This window comes from Quercus robur, chromosome 10 (assembly GCF_932294415.1).
Source record: "Quercus robur chromosome 10, dhQueRobu3.1, whole genome shotgun sequence".
Lineage (NCBI taxonomy): Eukaryota > Viridiplantae > Streptophyta > Magnoliopsida > Fagales > Fagaceae > Quercus > Quercus robur.
In genome coordinates, this window is record NC_065543.1 from 37,208,701 (window position 1) to 37,236,556 (window position 27,856).

Sequence of the window (27,856 nt, forward strand, 5' to 3'; positions counted from 1 at the left end):
ATTAGCCAAAGAGTAAATGAATATATTAATTATATATAATTGTGTCTTAATTATTTATAGTAAAGGAATTTATATGATTATTTATTTTATAAATTATATATATATTTTTTTATAATAATAATAATAATAATTTAGAATATAACATTCTTCCTCGTATTGAGTTGCTTTGACAACAACATACAAGTTATCTAAAATTAAATATTTGTGAATTCACTAAAATTAATCTTAACCATTTAGATTTCCTAACTCCTTCCATTGACATGTAATATGTATAATCAACATTGTAGTCTTTATTCTATGTAATTAAAAAGATTACTAATAGGATAAATACATTAATTTTGTTATACTAATTATTTTTAGTGATGCATTAATTATTAAGTATAACTAGTCACAAACATGCGCGTTGCGTGTGATAATTTTTTAGATAAAATACTATTTTAGTCCCTAGACTTTATAAAGAGTTTTTTTTTTTTTTAAATAGTTTTATCATATTTTTTATAATCTTGTCTATAATGTTTTTTACCATTAACATATATTTATTGGTTGATAATTTGCATAAAATAGATATTAAATTAGAGGTAGAACTATTCATTAAATTTTTTTAAGTCATGGTGTATGAAGATTATGATTATATATATATATATATATAATTTCCCTAGTTAGAGTTTGATTAGTTTTAAGTTTAAATTTTGTATTATTATATTTAATTGTTGATTATTTATTTAATTAAGTGAATGTAATGGTTGATTTTATTGCACTATAAAGTTTTCAATGTCCTCTGTTTAGCCATCTCTATTTTATTTCTTACTCCTCTTGACCACCTTTTTATTTTCCAAATAACAGTTATTAATTGATGTTTGATTTCATTTCTTTTTTTCTTTCTAAATTTATTCTTTATTACTTTGTATGTTTCCTTACTAGTTGTAAATTTTATGGTTATTAATAAGAAATAGATATCATGGATGGCTTAAATAGTTATAGATGTTGTAGGGACACGATTATTTAACGGCCCAAGAATGACGTTGGGCTCGTAAGTAAAGGGCCCTAACAATATGATTTGTAGAGAGTGGGCTTGAAAGGCAGGGCCTTAGTCACAGGTTAGCGGTTTGAATGGGATTTCTGTGGAAACTTCTCTATGGGGGGACTTGGCTTGACTAGCTAAGCCTTCCATTAGTGCAAGTTGCAGGGTTTGAGTCCTCGGACAGTGTCCGAGGAGCATTGTACCCTTCCCTTTTTCTCCCCTTTGCAGGATTTTTCCTCCTTCCGGGGGCCTCCCACCTTCTCCTTCGCTTTCCTTCCCTTTTATACTAGTGTTCGTTTCCCCTTTTAGGGTCCACGTGTAAGTTTCACTTTTGGGGTGCAGACCTGTCCTGTCAACCCATACTTGGAGTGGTTAGGGGTCGTTGGGAAAGTTAAAGGGCATGGTTTAGAGTATGGGCTTGTCAGATACAGGGTTTTGTATTATGATGTTGGCAGCTTTTTCCCTTGTCCTGCCCCTACACTGAGTTTCCCCCTTTCTTCAAGCATTTTGTGTGGTGCTGAGCATGAGGTCGTCCTCGGCAATATCCTTATGCTCCTTTTGGGGATTTCATTATGCGTCCTCGGCAAATGGCTCTCCTCGGCTTAGGCCTTGGGCCATAATGTAGAGTGGGCCTGGGCCATGAATTCTCTGGCCCCACAGATGTAATTCCAAAAAAATAGTTATAGATGTAGTTACGTTAGTGGTATGTCAAAAGGGTTTTTTTTTTTATTTTTTTTTTTAATTTTCAAGGAAATATGAAAGGCATTTCTCTAGTTTGGTCTCAATCAATTAAGATATCCATAATATATTAACAGAAGTAATGATGAGCCTTAAATATTTTTAATGTATGAAGTAGTTAGGTTAGTGATATGTCAAAGGTTTTATAAAAAAATTTTAAAAATAATTCCAAGGAAATGTAAAAGGCCTTTTTTTTGAAAAAAGAAATTGTGACTTTTTGAATTGTAGAAATATGATAGTTTTAATTACCTTGCTTATAGATTTCATTATTAAGTTATAAACATCTAAATTAAAGTAGATGAATATATAAATGCAAAATTATATGTAAAGTTACAACCGCACAAGATAAATATGTATAGATAATTTTCTTTTTTTATTATTCTTGAATAATTATTTCATTGTTTACTTATAAATATCTAAATTAAAGTTTTTTTTTTTGAAAAAAAAAATCTAAATTAAAATAGATGAATATGTGTGTGAGTTCTTTTTAAAAAAAAAAAAAAATAGCACACAGGCTTAAGTTAAAGAGCAAGGATCCTGGGCCTAATGATTTATGCTTTAAGAGACTGGGTTTGGTTCACCGCAGCTAAATTAGGCTGATTTCAAACCAAGTGGTGCACAAAATGCGGATCCTACAACACATACTTACTAACATACAACAAGCGTATACGTATTGAACAGCAAGGAACAGTAAAGAACGAAATAAAGAAGAAAAAAGAAAGGAAAAATAATGTAAAAGGCGTCAAGGGTCCTTAAAATAACGTGTTTTTACTCCCATTCACTGTTGCTGAATGCCTTTCACTGTTGGTGGCTTATCCTTTTATAGTGCTATCTTAGGGTTTTTGAGGTACCATTGATTCTCTCCATTTGCTCCCCTGGGTACCAGAACCAATGTTATGTCAACAACATTGGTGGCTGGTCTCTTCCTCATTCTTCATTATTTTCTTCTTTTGAGGTTCCTTCTTCAAAAGCCTCTAGCTAACTTTCCCGTTTTGGGGGGTCCTAAAAGGCTGACCTTTGTTCTTTCCTTCTCCAAGGCTTCTAGATTCCTCTTTATTCAGACCCACCTTTTGGCTGCTTTCCCTTTTGTAATTTTTCCCAAGTGAGCTGATGCCTATCTACCAAGCTGAAAGATCCCTAGCCACCTTCCTTGGTAGTTCTTCTTCCTGGGTTCCCTGAGGCACCAGACCCTTACTCATGAGTTGTTAGTTCCCAAGCCTTCTGACTCCTTTTTTGCATCATTGGGTGGCTGATAGGGACATATCTGTTCTGGTTCCTTGTGTTTCTTGCCATGCCCTCTCGAACTGTCTTAATCCCAACCTGGCTTTGGTGCATGTCCCGAGGATCCCAGGCTCTTGGGAATCCCCAAATATCTTGGCCTAGTTCCATTCCTGGGCTCCCAGCAATTTTTCTGACCTTTTGAGGGCTGGGCTAAGCTTTTTTCTTTCCTTTGTTTCATGAGGTTCGAAACTTGCCCATTCATGAATTTGGGTCCCTCCTTATAGACCCTTGATCGGTTTAGACCTCTTCTCCTTTTTCTTTATTGGAAGCCCAAATTTTTTACTTTCCTGGATTTCAATCCTTTGCGTTGTTTTGGTCCTTGGTACAACATTGTGATTTTTTGGACCCCAACAATATGTAAATGTAAAATTATATGAAAAGTTAAAAATACTAAAGATGAACGTTTAACCACTTGTAGATGTGTGTTTTTTGAAGACTAAAAGTATACACAATTGCTTTAACTAGAACTATATAATATGCAAATATTGTTGTAAGTGGTTCCATCATTTGCAAATTATCAAGTTTAGTGGCCTTACAAAACAAATATTTCATTTTGCAAAAAACTTTTCATGAACTCCTCTTTTGTTGCAACCTTTTTTTTTTTTTTTTTTCTTTTTTTTTTGCCGAAAAAACTTAAGAATATTAAGACTTAAGTTAACACATGTGGTAGTTGTAAAACTTGTCAGTGATATGAAAAATAGAAATGTTTAAATAACTAAAAAAAAAAAAACATTTTCAGTAGATTGTAATATAAAACATTTTTTTCTCAATATTTTATGTAACTTTTCCCATAAGATCAATATTGTTGGCATCCTTTAAAGAATACATAATATTTTTGAGAAGAAAAAGAAGAAGCAGAGACAATGCTAACACATAATATAAAATTATTAAGTTTGCATGATTTAAATTTGTGGCAAAAAAAAAATATTAATGTATCTGTAGGGACACGATTCTCAAACGGCCCAATAATGACGTTGGGCTCGCACGCGAAGGATCCCTCACAATAAGATTTGTAGAGAGTGGGCTTGAAAGGCTAGCGTTTGGTCACGGGGCGTTGATCCAGACCGGACTTTGGGGAACTCAGATAAGAAAAAGGCTTCAGCCTGGATATCCAAGCCCTACAGCTTTGTAACTTGAGGGATTGGACTCTTCGGATCATGTCTGAGGAGCACTAATGCCTTTCTCCGGTTACCCGGCGGGAGGTTTTTCGTGGTGATGTACATATATTGTCCGGGCATTCTCATCCCTGGAGTTTTTCCCAGGAAGTGAGATGGGGATCTCTTTCTGATTAGTTTATCTTCTCTTTTATACTAGCCTACGTTCGCTGTCCCTCGTCCACGTGTAGGGTCAACTTTTTTAGGACTGCTATTTGTCCCGTTAGTCTAATCCTGGAATTGTTGGGGATGGTTAATAAAGCCTAAGAATCAGGTTCTGTTAGGTGTAGAGTCTTATCAATGAAGGGTATTAAGGACAACTTCCCTGAGATATTTTCTGATCTTTAAAGTTTGCTCGTATACCACTTTCATCAATGAGACTTTGGGTCTGCCGAGGACTAAGCTGTCCTCGGCGGTATCTCCGGACCATTTTGTGCTTCTTATTTTGAGCTTGGGCCATGGCCTTCTTCGGCTTGGGCCTGTGGACTCCCCATGGGCAAGCGGGCCGGGCCCATAAATTATTGGGCCCCACAATAGCCCCTCAAAACCCTGCTGTCCAACATCTTGGTTGGAAAGGTGGGTTTTGATAATACCGAGCCCTTATTGTGGCTCATTTATTTCAGCCCTTGACTGACGCTGGCGACTCTTCACCTGCCCAGGAAGTGTACCGGTCCACGAGATGTTCCCCTTAATTTGCGCACGATGCCCTTATGCCGTTTGGTTATCCGAAGCGCGTCTTTAATATTTTCCCTTTACGAGATTTCCCAGATCTAACGGTTATTGATGGCGTGGGGGAACGAAACGGGTGTACTCTTATTTGTAGATTTCCCTAGAGATCTGAACGCATTATGTACCCTTTTCCTCGTCCCCTATATAAAGAGAGAAGACAAAGGCTGATTTTCTCATACCTGAGTCCCTCAGATTCCTCCCAGAGTCCACTTCTTCTCTCTGGTTATACCTTATCCGATAATACGTTCACCACAGTAGTCAGCCATGAGTAAACTATTTCATTCCCAAAAACACCATGTCCCAATAAAGCTCGAGATGGCTCGGTCAGGGCAAGGATGGCAGAGACTCAAGAGTTGTCTCCCCTTCCTTTTAGCCAAAATCCGAAGCAGGGATTTGTCACGTCCCACTTTCGGCGTGACCGAGTCGAAGCCATCCATTATCACCACCATCCGCTCTCTAATGAGCATATCTAACATGGCCCCAGTGTGTTAGGAGTCAGGACTGGGGCAGGGACTAAATGCCCCTGCTTCTTCCTCTCTTCGTTCACTGGCGCCGCCCTTTGCCTCTCTTTCTTCCTTCTCACCTTTTCCCTCTTCTTCTCCTCCTTCTTACTCATGTCCTCCATCTTCTTCATTCATCTCCTCCATCTTCCTCATTCATCTCCTCCATCCTCTTCTTCATTCTCCTTCAAATTCTTCTTCCTTGTCCTTCAAATTCTTCTTCCTTCTCCTTCATCTTTTTCTAAAGAAGGCTCTTCTCCCGATATGAGCAGTACTGAGGCAGAGATTGGAGAGACTTTGAAGACAAGTTTGAAAGACATCTGACTGTTTACTTATCTGTATTGCGGAGGTTATTGTTGCTTCGGCAATTCACTTTTTGTATAGGCTTGTTTAAGCCCCTTTTTGTACGTTGTAATAATTTTTCATATTAATAAAAGTTGCTGTTACTTTACTTCGCATGTTCTGTTTTTATGTTTTTACAAGTTTACAAGCGCTGCTCGGCACAATAATATAGCATTTGAATCAATGACAACTAAGGCTAAAATATTTGCTAATAAAAAGATGTCATCATAACTTTAATAAAATTATTCGACATAACAATGCCGACCAGTGAGGGACGAAGCTCACCTTAAAATTAGCCGAGGTGAGGACTAAGTGCTCGATACGGTATAGGAAGTAACTATTCGAGGACATGTCACCCGCCAAATGAACAGTTTCCTTAAGCTAATGAACATTGGGTCATTTCGCCATCTTCTTAACACACTGGCCTTAACCTTTTACAGTATTTGAGCCGAGAACCTTCCCCATCCGAGTAGTTGGTTTCCCCATAGGCTTGAGTCCGAGGACCATGCAAGTCCTAGGTTCTGTCCAAAACTTATGTTTTTCTCAGTACTTGGTTTCCCCATAGGCTTGAGTCCGAGGACCATGCAAGTCCTAGGTTCTGTCCAAAACTTATGTTTTTCTCAGTACTTGGTTTCCCCATAGGCTTGAGTCCGAGGACCATGCAAGTCCTAGGTTCTGTCCAAAACTTTTTGAGTTCAGGTTCTCCCTTTCTTCAGATATTTTACGAGGCGCCGAGCAGGGGTTGTCCTCGGCAACGGCTATTTCTCGGCGTGGGCCACAGCCCCTGGGCCCTCATGCAGAGCGGGCCTGGGCCGCGAAGTCACTAAGTCCACGAATTAAGAGGTATCTCTACAGCCTTTGGCCACGCGGTACTCTCTGACGTCCCAATGTTCGAGGTGCGCCTTTACGAGGCTTCTTTAATCTTGTGGTTGCAGTTGACGTTGGAAGTTGAGCCAGAGTCATTTTGTCTGTAGCGTTCCTTGGGACGCTGCGAGAATTAAATGCCACCACCTTACCTTTTAAATAAATAGGAGAGAAAGGTGTTTTACCTTCGCACAAGTCCTTTAGTTTCCTCCCTTAGTATATCATGTCTGAGGCGAGGGTTGAGGAAAAAGAACTCTTTTCGCCACGGAGGCGCCGTGTCCTCCTGAGACTCAAAGTAGTGAGGTACAGGCACAAGAAGCATAAATTCAAGAGAATACTCCGCTTCGACAGAGGGGAAAGGGTGTTTCTCCCCCTTTTAGTCAAAATCCGAAACAGGTTCTGTTCATACCAGAATTTTGGTGTGTCAGAAGAAAGATTCTCCGCCATCAGCGCCTCTGCCTTGTGGCAGGCAAATATTTAGAGAAAGCCCCTCAACTTCCGGCTCTCTGCACCTTTCCTTCAGCGGTGTAAGGCTCAAGTTGGGTTTCTTTTGCTGCCTGAGTCATGGGCATGTAAAAGCATTGAGGAAGAACTAGGTCTTGGAGCAGTAGCCAACCTCTCCTCTGATCCACTTCCTCGGCTTTGTTTTATTTTCTTGTATCTTTCCTTTTGATTATGTGGTTAGCTTTAGTAGCCAACCTCTCGTCTGTACTGCTCCTCGGCTTTATTTTATATATTTTTTCTTGTATCTTCCTACTCAATTATGTATTGAGCTCTGACATAAGCTGATTCCAGCTTTTCATTGTACGCTGTACTATTTCTTTGTTTTAGTAAAAATAGAAATTTATTTACATGTTTTGAGTACTGATCTTTTGGCAACACTACTTTGTGAATGGGTGTGCTCTATGTGTGTGTTTCTTCAAGAATATTTAGAGCAAGATACCTTGAAACATAATCTAACTAACTCTAATTTACCAATACTACCAGGCATTATATCGATAATTCATAGTAAATCAAACTTAGGAAACTAACCAGGGTAACAGTTGAATATTCTGTGATAAGCGCGTAAATACCGTCCAAGATTGATAATCTCTAAATAATCTATCCGAGCAGTCGACTGGGAAGCAGGGAACTCCGATTGTGTTTCTGTGTACTTGGTTTCCCCATAGGCTTGAGTCCGAGGACCATGCAAGGCCTTGGTTCCGTCCAAAACTTATGGTTTTTCTTTTGTGTACTTGGTTTCCCCATAGGCTTGAGTCCGAGGACCATGCAAGGCTTTGGTTCTGTCCAAAACTTGTAAGATATCTTTTTTGTACTTGGTTTCCCCATAGGCTTGAGTCCGAAACTTGTAAGATTTCTTTTTTGTACTTAGTTTCCCCATAGGCTTGAGTCCGAGGACCGTACAAGGCCTTGGTTCTATCCAAAACTTGTAAGATATCTTTTTTGTACTTGGTTTCCCCATAGGCTTGGGTCCGAGGACCATACAAGGCCTTGGTTCTGTCCAAAACTTGTAAGATTTCTTTTTTGTACTTGGTTTCTCCATAGGCTTGAGTCCGAGGACCGTACAAGACCTTGGTTCTGTCCAAAACTTGTAAGATTTCTTTTTTGTACTTGGTTTCCCCATAGGCTTGAGTCCGAGGACCGTACAAGGCCTTGGTTCTGTCCAAAACTTGTAAGATATCTTTTTTGTACTTGGTTTCCCCATAGGCTTGGGTCCGAGGACCATACAAGGCCTTGGTTCTGTCCAAAACTTGTAAGATATCTTTTTTGTACTTGGTTTCCCCATAGGCTTGAGTCCGAGGACCATACAAGGCCTTGGTTCTGTCCAAAACTTGTAAGATATCTTTTTTGTACTTGGTTTCCCCATAGGCTTGAGTCCGAGGACCGTACAAGGCCTTGGTTCTGTCCAAAACTTGTAAGATTTCTTTTTTGTACTTGGTTTCCCCATAGGCTTGAGTCCGAGGACCGTACAAGGCCTTGGTTCTGTCCAAAACTTGTAAGATATCTTTTTTGTACTTGGTTTCCCCATAGGCTTGGATTCGAGGACCATACAAGGCCTTGGTTCTGTCCAAAACTTGTAAGATATCTTTTTTGTACTTGGTTTCCCCATAGGCTTGAGTCCGAGGACTATACAAGGCCTTGGTTCTGTCCAAAACTTGTAAGATTTCTTTTTTGTACTTGGTTTCCCCATAGGCTTGGGTCCGAGGACCGTACAAGGCCTTGGTTCTGTCCAAAACTTGTAAGATTTCTTTTTTGTACTTGGTTTCCCCATAGGCTTGGGTCCGAGGACCATACAAGACCTTGGTTCTGTCCAAAACTTGTAAGATATCTTTTTTGTACTTGGTTTCCCCATAGGCTTGAGTCCGAGGACCATACAAGGCCTTAGTTCTGTCCAAAACTTGTAAGATATCTTTTTAAGTAATTTTTTCTCTATACTTATTTATTTTTCGAAAGTTAACCCCTAGGCCAGGGAGGGGAGAGTTGGCTTGAGGCCGGAAGCCCCTAGAGCTGCCCGCGCCGTTAGCAGTGCAAGGCGTAGCCCCTAGCAGAAGCTTATGTCAGAGCAACAACTGCACGTCGCCGGAGATGGAGGAAACCACGCGAACCTCTGCTTGCTAGAGACTTGACTCCACCGCCACCTGCGCCAACACGCAAGCCTTCCCACAGACGGCGCCAATTGTAGGGACACGATTCTCAAACGGCCCAATAATGACGTTGGGCTCGCACGCGAAGGATCCCTCACAATAAGATTTGTAGAGAGTGGGCTTGAAAGACTAGCGTTTGGTCACGGGGCGTTGATCCAGACCGGACTTTGGGGAAACTCAGATAAGAAAAAGGTTTCAGCCTGGATATCCAAGCCCTACAGCTTTGTAACTTGAGGGATTGGACTCCTCGGATCATGTCCGAGGAGCACTAATGCCTTTCTCCGGTTACCCGGCGGGAGGTTTTTCGTGGTGATGTACATATATTGTCCGGGCATTCTCATCCCTGGAGTTTTTCCCAGGAAGTGAGATGGGGATCTCTTTCTGATTAGTTTATCTTCTCTTTTATACTAGCCTACGTTCGCTGTCCCTCGTCCACGTGTAGGGTCAACTTTTTTAGGACTGCTATTTGTCCCATCAGTCTAATCCCGGAATTGTTGGGGATGGTTAATAAAGCCTAAGAATCAGGTTCTGTTAGGTGTAGAGTCTTATCAATGAAGGGTATTAAGGACAACTTCCCTGAGATATTTTCTGATCTTTAAAATTTGCTCGTATACCACTTTCATCAATGAGACTTTGGGTCTACCGAGGACTAAGCTGTCCTCGGCGGTATCTCCGGGCCATTTTGTGCTTCTTATTTTGAGCTTGGGCCATGGCCTTCTTCGGCTTGGGCCTGTGGACTCCCCATGGGCAAGCGGGCCGGGCCCATAAATTATTGGGCCCCACAGTATCTATGATAAAAGTTTTTATCTAAATTCCTGGATTTCATTCTCAATAGCCTTTTAAGTCTACAAATTGCTCAATCTATGGGCCTAGACACATTCAAAGGATGCTATCTAAATTATAAATTATATGACCCTTCATTTTATTTAATAAAAATTTAACTATTACCGTAAACGTCTAACTTATTTTAACTATACTTAAAAATCAATTATCGGAAGTATTCTTTAAAATTTTCATTTAATAGTTTTGTTCTTTGTTGAATTATTTTTTTTTGGCAAAAACCACATTTTCGTTCTTACATTTTCACTCGATTCCACTTTGGTGCCTAACTTTTTTTTTTCCATCACTTTTAGTCCTTATCCTGGAAAACGTGTCTCATTTTTGTCCCAGTCGTTACATTATGATGGAAAATGCACACGTGGCAAACAGAGTGCACTATTGGCACGCTAAAAGTTGACATGGCCATTAAAATAATAATAATAAAATTTATTTGGCATTTAAAAATGCCATGTCATTAAAAAAAAATTAATTTATTAATTTTAACTAAATAAAAAAAAATAAAAAAACAAAAATTTTGTCTTACAAGCATAATATAAAAATTCCTTGATTTTCATTTACTCAATCATTCCTTCTTTTTTTTTTTTTTTTTTTTTTTTTTTATCATAATTTACTAGCAATCATTTCATTTCAAATTACATATATCCTAAATTATTATTCTATATGAGCTAGCTGCATAAAGCATTAAAAAAAATCCAGTTCAAGCATAATACAAAAAAAGTTTCATGATTTTCTTCTCCTTTTCTTTTCTTTTCTCAGCAACCAAACAAAGGCTAAAGAAAATAGAGCTAGAGCTAACCTCTCGGGGAATAGTATCGGTTCTGCGATCACCAGGCAATGCAATGACGAAGGAATGGTCCCAACGCAGATCTTCCAGACTCTTCTTCTTCTTCTTCTTCTTCTTATCGTTGTTGTTCACCAAAGTGGGTCCCTCTTCTTCCTTCTTATCATCATCAAGGCTCTAATTCTTCAAATCACGAGCCACAGACTTGGCGAGGTCCGGTGACAGCGGCGAGTTCATCGGAACACCCCTAGCGCTGACGTGGCATGCAAAGGAAAAGGCGAAAGAGGAAGATGGCAAGGTTGAGATTTTAGGGAATGAAAAGGGTAAAAACGGAAAAGGGGTTTTGAAGAAGAAGAGTGGACGCGAAAGGCGGTGAAGGATAGACGACTTGTTATGACGGAGTGGGAGGAGTTTGCGAGGTTTGAGAGAAGGGCTTGTGTTGGTGTACGATTCCGTTGGTGGAGAGTGGAGTAGAGGAGCAAATCTACCTGAGGTTATACGATGCACCGCATAAGAAAATTTGGGTTTTGAGATTTGAGTTTGGAGGCTGAAAATCTGGATTTGATTTTTGTGTTTGATGTTTTGGTGGTGTGGGGGTTTGAAATATGGGTTTGAATCTGGGTTTGAATTTAAATTTTTGAATATAGGTTTGAATCTGGGTTTGAATTTAATTTTTTGGGTTTTAAATTTGCTGGGTTTGTGTTCTTGTTCAAATATTTAATGTGTTCATGTTTAGTTATCAATTTTATCTAGGTTTGTCAAGAATGTTGGCATGAATTCTAATTCTGGGTTTTGGCTCTGAGTTTAATTTTTTGTTCTTATTTTATGGTTTCGTGATTTTTGGATTTTAATTTTGTGTTCTTAGATCTGGGTTTGTGTTTTTGTTGTTCTTATTCAAGACACACTTAGATTTCAATTCATGTAATTTTTGGTTTTTATTTATTTTTTTATTTAATTAAAATTAATAAATTAATTTTTTAATGACGTGGCATTTTTTAATGCCAAATAATATATTTTTTATTATTATATTAATGGCCACGTTAGTTTTTAGTGTGCCAACAGTGTACTCCGTTTGCCACATGTGCATTTTCCGTCTCTGATATAACAGTAAAGACAAAAACGAGATACGTTTTTTAGGATAAGGACTAAAGCGGTGGAAAAAAAAGTTAGAGACCAAAGTGGCAATCGCGTAAAAATGTAAAGACGAAAATGTAGTTTTCGCCTTTTGTTTTTCAATAACAATGAAGGGGGAATTAAGATTTTTTTTTTTTTAAAAAAAAAAAACCCCTTGACTCGAGACCAACTTGAAATCCGACCCGAACACAAACCAACATTTTTGGGTTAGGACGGGTTCCTCCTTGGAAAATTCGGGTCAGGTTGCAGGTGACTAGAAACCTAACTCGTACTCACCCAAACTCATTCCTAATCATTTTACATGTTAATAATCATATAAGAAAAGTGTTACATTCATAACATTTTCACAACAAATCATAAGTAGTTAGTTGTTATTGGTTCAAATTTGAACCTACCACTGAGATACTTTTTTATTTCAATAATAACAACCAATAACAACCTGTCACTTTAAATTTATTGTAAAAATATTGCAAAAATATTATAAATATAGCATTTCTCATCCTATAAACTAATAATTTTAGTACTTGAAAAAAAAAAATATATATATATATATATATATGCTAATAAAAACAACGTTATCTACCATGGCCCATCCCGACTGGGAGAGCCTAGAGCACTGCTAAGACTATATCACTAATTTTCCACCTGCAGGCTATCATTACTCGCGGATAAACTCAACCTTTACGTAAGTAAGAAAGAATAGTCTAGACATCATATTATAAAGCTGCTTGTCCACTTGAAGGAAGTATCACTACCTTTCTTTTTATTTTCTTTTGAAAATCACTCACATTCTTTCTCCCTTTCTTTGCTACAATGGGCAACTACTAATCTTTGCACCATAGTCCGACCTTGTTTAACTTTCACACCTCTTTACCTCGCCTTCTTGCTGCACCACTTGTCCAACACATTAGCCAGTGACTCTCCATCTCCTTACAAACCAGTCGGCAGCCGATAATATAATACAAAACTATGGCTCCTCTGAGTCTTTGACTAGGGACAGAACCAGGATTTGAACCTGAGGGCCAAAGCTTAAAACCAAAAAAAAAATTATGAAAATAAAAACTAACATCTATTTCATATTCAGCAAAATAAATAAATAAAATGATTCATTATTTCCATATTTCATAGTTCTATTGTACCTAGTCAAATAAAAAAAGAACAAACAAACAAATATGCCCTCACAAGCCACAACAATATTAATGTTAAATTGTTAACGTGTTAGATTCACCAACTAAAAAAATGAACTTCTCCAAAAAAAAAAAAAAAATCTAAAAGAATGGAATACAATTACACAGCCACACCCACAACATGACATCAATGTTTCTACTCTCTAAAATATTTGCTAAAGCCATGATTTAAATAGTTATTACAATAAAAGGGACCATCAGTTATTAATAACTGATGGTACTCCTTTCTCTTCAGCTCATGCTTATAAGGCAGAAGGGGGAGGGAGTTTTCTTCGATGTGAATGTTTCTACTCTCTAAAATATTTGCTAAAGCCATGATTTAAATAGTTATTACAATAAAAGGAACCATCAGTTATTAATAACTGATGGTACTCCTTTCTCTTCAGCTCATGCTTATAAGGCAGAGGAAGGAGGGAGTTTTCTTCGATGTGGGACAGCAAAAAATGCGTCTCTGCCTTATAAGCATGAGCTGAAGAGAAAGGAGTACCATCAGTTATTAATAACTGATGGTACTCCTTTCTCTTCAGCTCATGCTTATAAGTCAGAGGGGGGAGGGAGTTTTCTTCGATGTGGGACAGCAAAAAATGCGCCTATAGTTATTTAATGCTATCTAATTATTGACTATTGGGCATTGGCCACACAAAGACTTAAATCACAACCACACAAAGAATTAAATTAAATCACAAGAGACAAACACAAGTTCATATATATATATATATATATATATATTGGCCACATGGCCCACACTACAAAAGTGACAAAGAGTCAAAGAAAAATTTTAATGACTCAGTACCAAAGACTTTGCTCTCAAGCTAAGACACGGTACTCATATAAAGTAATAAAGTTATGCCTTTATTACTACCTAGCTCAGACAAAGTTTTTCAGTACTCACAAGCTCAGACAAAGTTATGCCTTTATAGATAAAGTAATAAAAGTAAAAAACCAAAACAAAAAAAAAAAGTCACAAACAGTCAAACACAACACAAACTACAGTCACAACTCACACAATCCCTAAAAAACGCAAAGGGCAGAGGCAAAGCAATAAAGTAGAGAAAAAAAAAAACACAAATATGAACTTGAGAGAGGAGAGAAATTTTTCAAATTCACCATACCATAGCTGATTCAACTCATGTGTGAGTGTGAACACCAGCAGATGTAGATCAAGGATTTGAGGAACAGTAGCAGCAGCAAGCCAGCAACTATAGATTGGATCTAATATGAGGAACAACACATCAGCAACAGCAGATGGTAGTGATAGAGGCGTTGAGGTTTTTTCTTCTTTTTTTTCTTTTTTTTAGAATTGGAGGCGTTGAGGTTGAGTGGAGGAAGAATGAGGTAGAAATTTGGGACTTGTAATTTAGGTTTGCTGGAATTTATTGTTTTGTGTGTGATTTTTGTTTAGTCCATATTTATTTTTTTATTTTGTAGTTGGGGCATGAATTTTATTTATTTATTTTTGTAGGTCAATATCTAAATATTTTAGAGGAGAAGAGCCATATATATATATATATATATATATATAAGGGCAAATCTTAATTTTTTGTATACCATTTTTTTTCTTTTAATTTGGGGGGGGGGGGGGCATTAGGGCGGAAATTTAAAATTTTAGCTTATACGTATATACTAATTTTTTTTTGAGGGGGAGGGGGGGGGGGGGGGGGGGTGGGGGGTGCCATGGCCCCCCTCTACCCTACTGTAGGTCTGTCTCTACCTCTGAAAATTTGACTGCATTAGATGGTCGGATCCTGGACAGGAGATGTGAATTCAAAATTCCTCCCTTAAGAACTATCACAAAACCAAGCCTCTCTAACTACAAACTCAATTAAGAAAAACTGGGAATGCTATTACATTTTTTTGTCTATCTTTAAAATTGAGAAAATAATTTTATTTTTCCATTTAAGGGCTAATATGGCTTTTTAAATATCTATTAAATATTATTTTATTTTTAACGTAAGTGTCAAGTGTGCCAACTATGTAATCCATTAGCTAAGTAAACATTTTCATTAGTTAGTTAATGGTAGTGACTAAATCGATTGCCAGTTGAAAATAACAGATACCAAATTGACTGCGATTCCAAAATGTAGAGACCAAAATTGTATTTTTGTTTTTTTTTTTTTTTGTTTTTTTTTTTTTTTTTAATATAAAGAAGTGACATTTTAGTTTTTTGCCAAACTATTCCACTTCTTATCCATGAGTTGTCATAAAATCCTCATATACCGATAATATGGTGAATGGGACTCGAAACCTTTAGATTTATGACACGTCTTTTAAGTCTATTGAGTACACCACTCGGATGTCCACAAAGGAATTAAAGTAATATGACATTTTCTATGTTCACTGCTAATACTATTTTTATTTTAAGCCAATTATAATATAGGATCTCAATAATTATGAAAAAAATTATAAAAATGTTAGTTACACTTAAAGTCTAAAGACTTGTGCTGTTTTGATTAAATAAAAATTAAAAAAAAAAAAAAAGTTGACTGGATTTGTTAAAACTATTTTAGAAAACTTTTAATGAAAAAGAAAAAAACTAATTTTTTATATTCCTTATAAAATTTAAAAATTATTTATTAACAACATATAAATTTCGTCTGTATTATGAATTATCACATTAAGTATCTGTTTGGACTGCATTTTTTATCCTATGCGTCTGCGTTTGGCTAAAATATGGTGGGTCCCGTGCACTGTTTATGAGATCCATAAATACTTTTTTCACCAAAAACAACTTCAAAAATGGGTTTCACGATACTATTCACACATTTAAAAATTATTTTGTTATAATGTTTTTAATTTTTAATTTTCAGTAATAAACGATATCCAAACACGTTCTAAAAGTCATTTTTGAAGTCTTCCGAAGACTTGTCAAAGTCTTTTTCTCAAGTCTTCCCCGTGCCAATTCAATTGGGTCGACAGCAACTAAAAGTCCTTCTCACCAGTCCTACTCCTACCAATAATTTCTTTAGTATTGACCACTTCAACTCTTCTCACACAGTAAAGAAAGAAATAAAATAAAGGCGAAAATGCACATTTGGTCACTACATTTTGGGTCTATTCTCAATTTGGACCCTAAATTGATTTAGCTCCTAGGTTAGTCCTTGATTTTTAAAAATCGTTTTTAAAATCGTCCCTGCCATTAATCCAATTACGGAAGAAGCTGATGTGGCAAACGGAATGCATACATGGCATGTTAATTGCTGACGTGGCAAATAAAATAATATTAAAAAATTTATTTTGCTTTTAAAAATGACAAGTCAGCATTTTAATTAATAAAAAATAAAAATAATTAAAAAAATTAAACTGAAAAAAATGCAAAATCAAAAACAAAACAAAAAAAAAAAAAAAAAAACCTTTTTTCAATTTTAAATAACAGTTTATAGTTTCAATTTTTCTTGAACTTTCTTAAGAAACAAACATTAAGTTAACACCCCTTCTCATTCTAGGCTGACGTGTCTGTGTTTGTATCTATTTCATTTTCTTCTTTCATTTTAAGATAAACCAAAAAAAGAAAAGTCAAAATAAAAATAACTTAATAAATATGTGTTTGTATCTTTTTTTGTTCAGATCCTTTTTCCTTTTTCCTTATTTTTCAGATCCTCTCTCTCTGTCTATTGGTGTGTATATGTGTTTGTATCTTTCTTTGTTCAAGCTTTCAATCCCTCACTCTCTCTAAACCTGACTCTCTAATCTTTGGGTTTTTCTAGTTTTTCGTGGGGTGGTTGGTAATGGAGGTGGAGATCAGTGATCAGGGTGGAGATCGGTGTGGTTGGGGTGGTCGGGGTGGAGATCGGTAATCCATGGGTCTTGGATTATGGGTTTGGTTGGGGATGGAGATGGAGATGGCTGGGTTTGGTTGCAGAGGGCTGGGTTTTTCTGGGTTTGGTCGGGGTGGTCGTTTTTGTTGGAGAAGGCTGGGTTTTTCTGGGTTTTATCGGGGTGGAGATCGATGGTCGTTTTTGTATTGTTTAGTTGACCGTGACTCGGACTGGGCTTCGACGAAGTGGATTTGGTGCTGTTGATGGCGAGTTGATGGTGGATTTGGTGTTGTTGATGGCGGATTATTTGTTGGTTTTTTGGATCGGGGTGTTGTTTGATGAAGTTCTAGGTTGGAGGTTTGATGATTTTTCTAGGTTGGTTTTCTCATGTTGGTTTGGGTTTGATGAATTTTTCGTGTTCTGGAGGTTTCGGTGGAGGATAGGGATTTTGTATGAAATTTTGCATTGTTCTAGGTTTGATTGTGCTCTTGCTTTAGGTTTGATTGTTCTTGGATTCGGGAAGAACATTCTTGTGTTCTTAGCTGAAAAATAATGAAAGCAATAATAATAATAATAAAATCAGATTTAAAAGTTTGTATTTTTTAATTTAGTTTGAATTAAATTGAAATGAAAAATATAAATTATTTTAACCAAAAAAAATATATAAATTATTTTTATTTTGTTAATTAAACTAACGTGGCTTTTTTTAATTTAAAAAATGCTGATGTGGCATTTAAAAAATATTAAATAAAATATTTTATTATTATTTTATTAGTTGACTTTGACACCTGGCACTTTCGTTTGCCACATCAACTTCTTCCGTAATCGGATTGACGGCAGGGACTATTTTAAAAACGATTTTTAAAAATCAATAACTAACTTAGGAGTTAAATTAATTTAGAGACCAAATTGAGAATATACTCAAAATGTAAGAACCAAAAGTGCATTTTCGCATAAAATAAATTAAGATAAGAGTAAAACATTCGTGTTCTACAAACTTGACCATTCGTGAGTCATCCAGTATCTCTCGTTCTCTCTGCCACAATGGGCAAACGTAGCAACACGTTCTTTCTTTTCCTCGCCTTGTTTCTGAACCACTTCACCTACACCGTAGCTGGTAACTCGCCATCTCTTTACACACCAGTCGATAATATTATGATTAGATGTGGCTCCTCCGGCAACGCAACTGCATTAGATCGTCGGACCTGGATTGGTGACGCGAATTCTAAATTCTTCCTTCAAGAACAATCACAAAACCAGGCATCTCTAGACACAAGGCCCACAACCTCAGTTAAACAATCCCCCTCTGCTTCCCAACTACCCTATACCACTGCCCGCTTGTCTTTCTACCCTTTCACCTACATATTCCCACTCACTACCGGTCAAAAATTCGTTCGACTATACTTCTACCCAGCTTCTTACGGCAGTATCGATCGCTCTAAAGCCCTCTTCTCTGTCAAAGCTGGACCTTTTACTCTTCTTAACAAATTTAACGCTTCACTTACGGCAGACGCCGATGGTGATCCTGGTGATACCATATATAAAGAGTTCTGTGTCAACATCAATGAAGATGAGAGGCTGAACATAACCTTCACTCCAAGTGATTCCAATTCATTTGCTTTTATCAACGGAATTCAAATCGTGTCCATGCCTTCTAATCTCTATTATACTCAGTCTGATGATCAATTGATACCTTTAATCGGCCAGCAGACGCTGTACAACATCGGTAACGAAACTGCTCTCGAGATGTTCTACAGAATAAATGTTGGAGGGGGATACATCTCACCCACTGAAGACACCGGAATGTTCCGGAGCTGGAGTCCGGACGACGAGTACTTGACCGAAGATTTATCATCCGTTCTACCTGTTAACACAACCATTAAACTTCAGTTCACCATAATTCAACCGTACACTGCACCCGAAGATGTATATCGAACTGCCCGGACTATGGGGGCTAACAAAGCTGTCAATGAGATATACAATCTCACTTGGGAATTTACCGTAGATTCTCAGTTTGATTACCTTGTTAGGCTACACTTCTGCGAGTTTCAACCGGAGATTTTCGATCGTGCGTTTCGTATTTTCATAGCAAATCAAACGGCTGAGAAATTAGCCGACGTTACGGCATGGAGTGGTCGAAGAAAAGGTGTTCCAGTATATAAGGATTACGCAGTGTCGATGTTTGGCCTAGGAAGCGAGAAGAAAATGAACCTTTCTATCGCCCTACAAGCAAGCGCCAATATATCTGTCACTAATATCGCAGATGCAATCTTGAACGGTATCGAAATCTTCAAAGTAAGCGACACCTCCAGAAATCTTGCCGGACCTAACCCCGACCCTCTTCCGTTGACCCCTCCAACGGCTGTGCTGCCGAGAAATTCAACAGAGTCAAAGAATAACAAAACAACAATAATTGTTGTCGCTAGTGGCGGAGTTTCCGGCTTCACCGTATTGTCAGTTCTCGGATTCTTGACTTTTCAACTGGCCAAGAGAGCCAAAGACTCTGACATAGCAAAGGGCTACGAGTCAACTACCCTACCATCTAGTTTGTGTCGTTTCTTCTCACTCTTTGAGATTAAAGAAGCTACCAACAATTTTGACGACGTTTTCATTATTGGTGCTGGTGGTTTCGGTAACGTGTATAAAGGATACATTAACGGTGGGGCCACCCCTGTTGCGATCAAACGGTTAAAGCCTGGTTCTCAACAAGGAGCGCAAGAGTTCAAGACAGAGATCGAGATGCTGTCTCAGCTACGCCACCTCCATCTTGTTTCCCTAATCGGATTTTGTAAAGAGAATAATGAGATGATACTCGTGTATGATTATATGGCTCATGGGACCCTCCGTGATCATATCTACAACACCAATAATCCGCTACTTTCTTGGAAGCAACGACTCAAGATCTGTATTGGTGCAGCACATGGGCTAAACTATCTTCATACAGGTGCAACGCGCACTGTTATTCATCGTGATATGAAGACCACAAATATCTTATTAGACGAGCAATGGTTGGCCAAGGTGTCTGATTTCGGGTTGTCAAAATTTGGACCCAATATGTCTAAGTCTCATGTCAGCACAGTGGTTAAGGGTACATTCGGATATTTGGACCCTGAATATTATCGATATCAACAACTAACTGTGAAGTCTGATGTATACGCCTTTGGTGTGGTGTTGTGTGAAGTGTTGTGTGGAAAGCCAGCAATCTTCCGTGCGATTGAGGAGGAGCCAATAAGCCTTGCAGCGTGGGTCCTGCAGTACTATCACAACGGAAAGCTTGATAAAGTTGTTGATCCATTTTTGAAGGGGGAAATTACGCCAAGATGTTTGAAGAAATTTGGTGAGATTGCTGTGAATTGTTTGCTTGACAATGGAACCAAACGACCATCAATGAATGACGTGGTAGGGGGTCTTGTGTTTGCATTAGAGTTGCAAGAGAGTGAAGAAAACGATGACATGCTTGATGTGGCAGAAACTGACATGAAGGATGATGATGATGAGCTTCCTCTCTTCCCTACATCCGATGTTAATGAAAGTGATGATAGGGTTTTTAATTGCAGTGGAAAACTATCAAGAACAAATAGCAACAGCCAAGTAACTGTTGTAAGCCAGGGAAGTTTTGCTAGTAAGGATTCAGATGGATCGATGTCCTCTATGATAGTGTTTGTAAGCGACTAAATTTCTAGTTTGAAATAAATCAAACAAGTAAAATAGTTTCACAAATGCGAATTTGTATTGATGATTGTGTGGTACAATTCTCTGGAATTACAAAAGAGTGATCCTCTGATTCGATCTCCTTGCAAAACTTATTGATTGGATTTATGATAATGTGGCTTTGACTTAAACACAAAATATCCTTCAATTTGGTTGAGGGATGGATCGAAGATTACTGAAACAGAATTACAATGAATATCTGGCTATGAGCTTGTTTAGAAATTCTTTGTTCTTCGTGTTCTTCGTGCGTTCTTCGTCTTCGAAGGTTTGTGGTGGAAGTTCTTCGGAGCTTTAGAGGCTTGAATCCGTTGAGCTTCGATGATTTGTGAGTTGTTGATGTTTTCGGACACTTTTGGCTTGATTCCCGTGAACTTTAGGATCTAGGCAGATGATCTGGATGATTCTGCTTCGAATGTTCTTCGATTTTGGGGTTGAAGTTCTTAAAGTTCTTGAAGGCTTTGGGGCTTGATCTTCACAGAGCTTTTTTCCTTCTGAATTCTGGTCCTCCTAAATGTTTCAGGAAGGCTTCTATTTATAGGAGTTTTGGGGTGGGTGAGCGATACGTGGCGGAGCTTGATTGGTGACACATGTCACAGCTTGATTGGTCCGCTTAAGTCATCGCTTACACGTACGAGGTCGCTTGAGTCATCGCTTACACGTGCGAGGTTGCTTGAGTCATCGCTTACACGTGCGCTGATGCGTGATTGGTTCTTGCATGACACTTGGCAAATTTCTATTGGCTTCTGAATAGTGATAGCAAAACCTAGCAGCAATACATGGTGCTTTGTAATTGACTGTATTTTGTGGACTTGATAATGTGAGGTGTCAGCTTGTGATAGGTCGGGAATTTTCCCTTTCTACAAATGCCCCCTCGAGACTCGTTCACGCACACAGTCTCGGAGTGTGGTGTGGGAATGAGTTTCGAAAAAAAAATGGATTTTTGGTACTTGACTCTTTAAGTGAAGTAGTTGAAGGTAGTGGAGCTATTGAAGGTGGTGGAGCTTTCAGAAGGATGAGATAATTTCTGAAGAGTAGACCCACCCATCTGAAAGGCTTTGATGAGACCGGAAAAGGGGTCTGCAAGTATTTGAACGTACTTGCGTGATGGAGCCTTCTTAGCAGAGATTAAGTTGAAGTACTTTCAAAAGAGTATTTTGGATCGTTGGCGGCGATCACAAGATGTTGAAGATGGGGAAGATGAGGGAATGGTGGCTGGATGCAGCATGCAGGGTCATGGAGCTAGCCTCGTGTTCTTAAGAACTTCTGGTGAAGTTATTTCAGAAGATCACGCTTTGGATTACAACGAGGACAGGTGAGAAAGTGGTTGAATGCGCCTGCGCAATTGTATCACTCAAGTTAAGTTGAAGTAATTTCAGAAGCTTATGTATTCTGGGTGTGCTGGTAGTGGCAACGAAGAAGATGGAGATGAAGCAAAGCAAATGAGCAAAGCATACACCACCATGGTGCTGGCCCTGTATGCTGGGACCCTTTTGGTGTAGATGTTTATGGGAAGTACACCTTAGAATATGGGACTGATTGTGTGCTGAATGAGGTCCGACAGCAAGTAATTGAATGCGCCTGTGTAATGGGACCATGCTGACGGACGTTAAGTTGAAGTAATTTCAGAAGAGTATCTTTTGAAATTCTTCAAGCTGATTTTAAGTTGGAGTAATTTCAGAAAATGAGTTTTGAGGTACCAGCAACGATGACCTTTGGGTCCCGTAGTAGTGGGGACATGGAATAAAGCTTTGATGACCATTTACCGGCACCAAAAGCTGAATTTTGATGAGCTGGCACCTTGGAGGTTGTTTTAAGTGTTGGATGGAAAACAATTTGTAGGATACCCCAACACTTTTTACCATCTTCATCTACTGCCACTTGTTGGAAAAGCACAGAAAAAATGAAAGATGGAGCTAACTTGTGAACCTGGTTTGGAAACCAGACAAGTTGCTGTTTGTTCCGAACCACTGCTTCTGCTGGAAGACCAAGCAATTGGAAAGAGACTACAGGAGCCCTGAGGTTAGGAACAGGTGTGTCCGCTGGACTTGGATTTCCTGGCCAACCAAGTCCACGGAAGCATGGGAGGGCGATGCAGGCCTTGTTACGAGTAATTTTATGGACAAAGGTGGTTGTTAAGTGGAGAAACAAAGTTTGTTTGGATCTCAAAACTGCAATGATGTTGTAAATAGGGTTTCGACCGACCCATGGGAGGGTTGATCTCAAACCGATTATGAAGCAAAATCGGTTGCTAGGTGTTGAGAATGATGAGGTCATAGTGGGAAATGGTTGTGAAAAGGAGGATTTGAAAATCTGAAAGAGGCAAATCTTCATTTCATGATTCAATGTTTTTTTTTTTGGATGAGTTTTTGATGAACTCGGCCCTCCTATTTATAGTAGAGAGATGAAGAATGGTAGGTAGGTAGTTAAGAATGGTAGTTGAGAATTTTTGGTGAGAATGGTAGGTGGGAACGGTAGGTGGAAATGATAGGTGGGAACGGTAGGTGGGAATGGTAGGCACCGAACGGGAATGGTGGTTGAATTAATGACCCAGTGTAACTTCAAGTTCCGACACACTTGTGAGAGTTCATTTGTACTTGTAGAGAGAAGTCTTGATGAAGTCTGGAGAATAACCCTGAGGAGATCCCAATTAAGTGGATGAATCTCAAATTTTGATCTCAGGAGTTTAAGTTTTGGACATCGTCAGTACTTCAAAGATGTGGGTTTGATTGGTGATCACCAAGTCCAAAACCAATAAGTGGATTTCAAAATCAGAATCTTCTTGAAAGTACGAATAGAACAAACTTTGCTCGAATGTCTTGATTCTTGGTCAAAGTTCACTTCAAAGCCAACAGTTGTAGAATCACATTATTTGAGAAATTTTTGGATTCTCAAATGAAGAAATAGACCCCAAATTTGGAATGTACACGAAAAATTGAGAAAGGCAAGTGTGACTTGAAAATTTCGACTTTAGGTTGATTTCAACATCAAAGTCAACTGTCTTGGAATTTGAGCCATTTGTGCAATTTTCGAGTCTCAAATGATGAAACGGACTCCAAAATCGGAATGTACACGAAAAATTGTGCAAGACAGGTCCATCTTAAAAATTTGACGTTTGGTCAACATTTGCACAAAAGTCAACTTTTTGGAAATTAGACGTTTGCACAATTTTCGAGCCTCGAATGAAGGAATGGGTCCCAAAATCGGAATGTACTCGAAAAATTGAGTGGGACAGGTCCGTTTTGAAATTTTTGACTTTTTGGTCATAGTCAAAGGTCTGCTTGGTCCAAGCATTTTTTTTTTTTTGTTTCAGGGGGTTCGGATCCGGCTCAAACCGGGTCGGTCCGGGTCAGACCGTGTTGGCGATGACGTCATGGATGACGTCACTTATCTTGGACGTGTGTGGCACGCTTGAGGGAACTCCGGCACGTGGGATCTGATGGAGGCGGGTGTTCATTGAGGCGAACATTCCGGCGACGCGTGTAGGCGCGTCGCAGTGCTTTTGATCCCGAAATTTTTGGGGTTTGTACTTCGAAGGCCGTAGAATCTAGTGGTGTAATCAGTTTTCTAAAATCACTGGCAAATTTTAACAGATTTGAAAGACTAGGCCGTGGGTCTTCGCGAATCCGGGGCGGCGTATGGAGGCGGATGCGGCTGTTTCTGGGCTTGAAATTTTTGGGTTTTGTAGATCGTGGGTCGATGAATCTAGTGGTGACTCCTGTTTTGTGAAGATTTGTTCAGATTTGAACGAAAACCTTCGCGAAACGTTTGGGAGTTTGTGGCGGCTCGTGGTGGCTCCGCTGCTGAAGATTTTTTCTGGGTTTTGTACACCAAAGTCCTTAGAAGATTTCTGTGGGTTGACTTCTTTGTGAAATCTTGTCAGAAACTTTAGAAATCCAGAATGGAGTCCGCACACATTGTTGGATTTGTTGCCACCTTGGTCTACTTTGGCGGGGGCCATTCTGACAACGTTTAACAATCCAAGCAGGGAGTGGTTCCAGAGTAACCATTGAGTGTCTCTGCTGTTCACAAAGGAGTTGGTGACACAGTAGAACAAGAAGCTTCCCTTCGTCGGTCTAGGATTTTATTCACACAGTAGAACAAGAAGCTTCCCTTCGTCAGTCTAGGATTTTAGCTTTCCTTCGTCGGTCTAGGATTTTAGCTTCCCTTCGTCGGTCTAGGATTTTATTCACACAGTAGAACAAGAAGCTTCCCTTCGTCGGTCTAGGATTTTATTCACAGTCTAGTGTCATAGTTTCCGAGGTCTAGTGTAATTTTTTTCTTTCTGACAGCATGATACATTTATGGGCTTTTACATTTCTGATTTTTCAAATGGGTATGTCACCCTTTTGAAAATATGGCACTTTTAACTTTTTACAGGTGTTTTTCGTTTTGTCTGCTAGCTTCTATGGATCTCTATATAAAGCCACTCAGGACATGCACTAACTTGTACAAGCAGCATCTCTGATGGGTAGCATAATTCTCTAAGCTTAGAGAAATTATGCCTTTCTCTTCTTCTTTTTTTATTTTTATTTTTTTTTATTTATATTTACACACACACACATATATATATATATATATATATTTTTTTTTTTTTTCTCTATGACTTGCTTTATTCGTACTTTTTTTTTTTTTTTTTTTTTTTACAGGCTAGATATTGGAAATGAAGCTCTCTCTTTGATTTTTTTTTTTTTTTTTTTAGACGTACCATGAGATTTTCTTCTAATAAGCTCTTTGTTGTTGCTTGTTTTTGTTATGTAGCATGCTTTCCTTGGCAATTAAACTGCACCAACACTTGTCTTTTCAACGCAGCCATTTCAAGAGTCTTTATAACGTAGCCGTATCAAGAGTTTTTACCACGAAGCCGTGCCAGCATCTGTCCTTGTATTGAAGCTGTGCCCACATTTAACTTTGTCATGAAGCAATGTCAACACTTCATTCGTGTCAGCATTCATTTTTGTCATAAAGCTACCTCGACATTTTATTTGCATTGAGGCCACATCTACACTTCAAATATGTCGAAACTGTGATAACATTCATATTTGCCATGAAGCCACGACAACACTTCACTTATACCAAGGCCATGCCAACATTGCATCTTTGCCATTGAAGCTACGTCAACACTCCATTTTCGCCGAAGCCATGCCAACGTTCATCTTTGCCATTGAAATTATGTCAACACTTCATTCGCCGAAACTATGCCAACATTCATATAAAGCAATTTTCAGAGGCAACATCACTCAGACATCAAAGGCGTATAGCACTGTAGCCAGACATCAAGATTTCAGAGATGCCAACAAGATGTTGAAAATGCAAGGAGATGCCAAGACTTTGAAGTTTCAAGAAGAATGCCGCCAAGACTTTGACATTGCATGGACATGCCCTTGGAGGAGAGAAGATGCAACACCAACTTCAGATGCCGGAGGAAGGTGACATTGTCCAACTTTTGGAGACATGATATGAAGCTGCACCACTCAGAAGGGAGATGATGCCACACCGACTTTAGATATATAATCTACCATCATTCCGGAAGAAATTGACGTCATTCAGATTTCAGAGACATGATGTGAAACAACACCACTCAGAAGGGAGATGATGTGGTTCTAATTTCAGAGCTATGAAGTGGCACATCCTAGAAAAGAGACGATGCAGCCTAGAGATGGAAGGTACAAGGAGATGCCCCCAGGAGATAAATGATGCAAAGTATACCTCAGAGATGTAGGAGGATGGCCACAGAAAATGAGCAATGCCATGAAGACTTCATTTCAGTCTTCGTTTTCTACTGCGTCGATCTTTGATCATCCTATTAAGCAATGCCTTGCCAACCGAAAGGACCTTAAAAGCACATTGATGACTGTTGGAAAACTCTTCAAGTTAGATTGGCCATCCTTCTTCTTTTCATGTGACTGAACTTAGCAACAAGTACTAAGCTGCCTACGTATCCCGGAGAGGGATCAAGTCATCACGTAGTTCAACAGATTTTTTTTTTTTTTTTTTTTTGTGCAAAAAGGGGGCAAAAAGGGGGCGTAGTGTGTAATAGTGGGTATCACCACTGATCGAACCCGAGACCTCGGCCTCAAGGGAGAAATGGGTGTCCAACCGCTACACCACACTCGCAATTGTTGACATGGAGTGGGATTAATTTCTCCTTATTGGTACACTTTCAAGCATAGAAGTATTTGAGGAACTTCCCATTGATGGGGCCGATCCTTGCATCGTCATTGTTGATCAACTTGTGAGCTTGGTTAGTGTTTGCCCCCTGCTTGAGAGTTGGAAGCACATCATAAGCAACGGTCACATAGTTTGACCCGACAACTTCATTGAAGTCTAGATCAATCTTGTTTTCTTTGGCAAAAAGGGAGGGCTCACGTCTGTAATCCTCGCCCTACGCCCCACAGTATTTCATGGGTACCAATTGCGCATAGTGGGTATCACCACTAATCGAACCTGAGACCTTGGCCTCAAGGGCGACATAGGCATCCAACCACTACGCCACACTCGCAAATGGTGCCATAAAGAGGGATTAATTTTTCTTTATTTGTACGCTTTCAAAGGTAATGGGAAGACATCATGTACCCTTGCAGCGTTATGGTGGGTAGTTTAAGCTCTTACCGAGGAGCAATCCTCGATTTTCAAGCATAGAAGCGTTTGAGGAACTTCCCATTGATGGGGCCGATCCTTACACCATCATTATCAATCAACTTGTAAGCTCCATTGGTGTAGACTTCTTGCACAACATAAGGTCCATCCCATTTTGAAGTGAACTTATTGCCTGTACGATGAGTTGTGATAATAGGTCTTCGAACGGCGAGGACTAAGTCACCAACTTGGAATGATCGTGGTTTGACTCTTTTATTGAATGCGCTTGAAAGGCGAGCTTGATAGCATTCAAGGCATTGTTGGGCCTCGAGCCTTTTTTCATCAAGTGCCTCTAATTCTTGCAACCTGAGCTTGGCATTTTCTTCTCCAGTCAATCCTTCTTGAATGGCAATCCGTAATGATGGGATTTGGCGTTCTAAAGGAAGGACGGCTTCCACTCCATAGACAAGAGAATATGGTGTTGCTTGAGTGGGCGTTCGAAATGTTGTTCGATATGCCCATAATGCTTCTTCGATTCTTTCATGCCAGTCTCGCTTTGTCTTGGATACCACTTTTTTCAACAAACTGCCAAGTGTTT

At 38.8% G+C, this 27,856-nt stretch overlaps 1 protein-coding gene across 1 annotated transcript; it reads left to right on the forward strand.

Moving 5' to 3' along the window:
- The first annotated feature begins 17,961 nt into the window (after positions 1-17,961).
- LOC126703020 (receptor-like protein kinase FERONIA) lies at positions 17,962-20,847 on the forward strand. Its single transcript, XM_050401911.1, has one exon. It carries the CDS (start codon positions 18,016-18,018, stop codon positions 20,644-20,646), a length of 2,631 nt encoding a protein of 876 aa, XP_050257868.1. The 5' UTR covers positions 17,962-18,015; the 3' UTR covers positions 20,647-20,847.
- Positions 20,848-27,856: the final 7,009 nt, after the last annotated feature.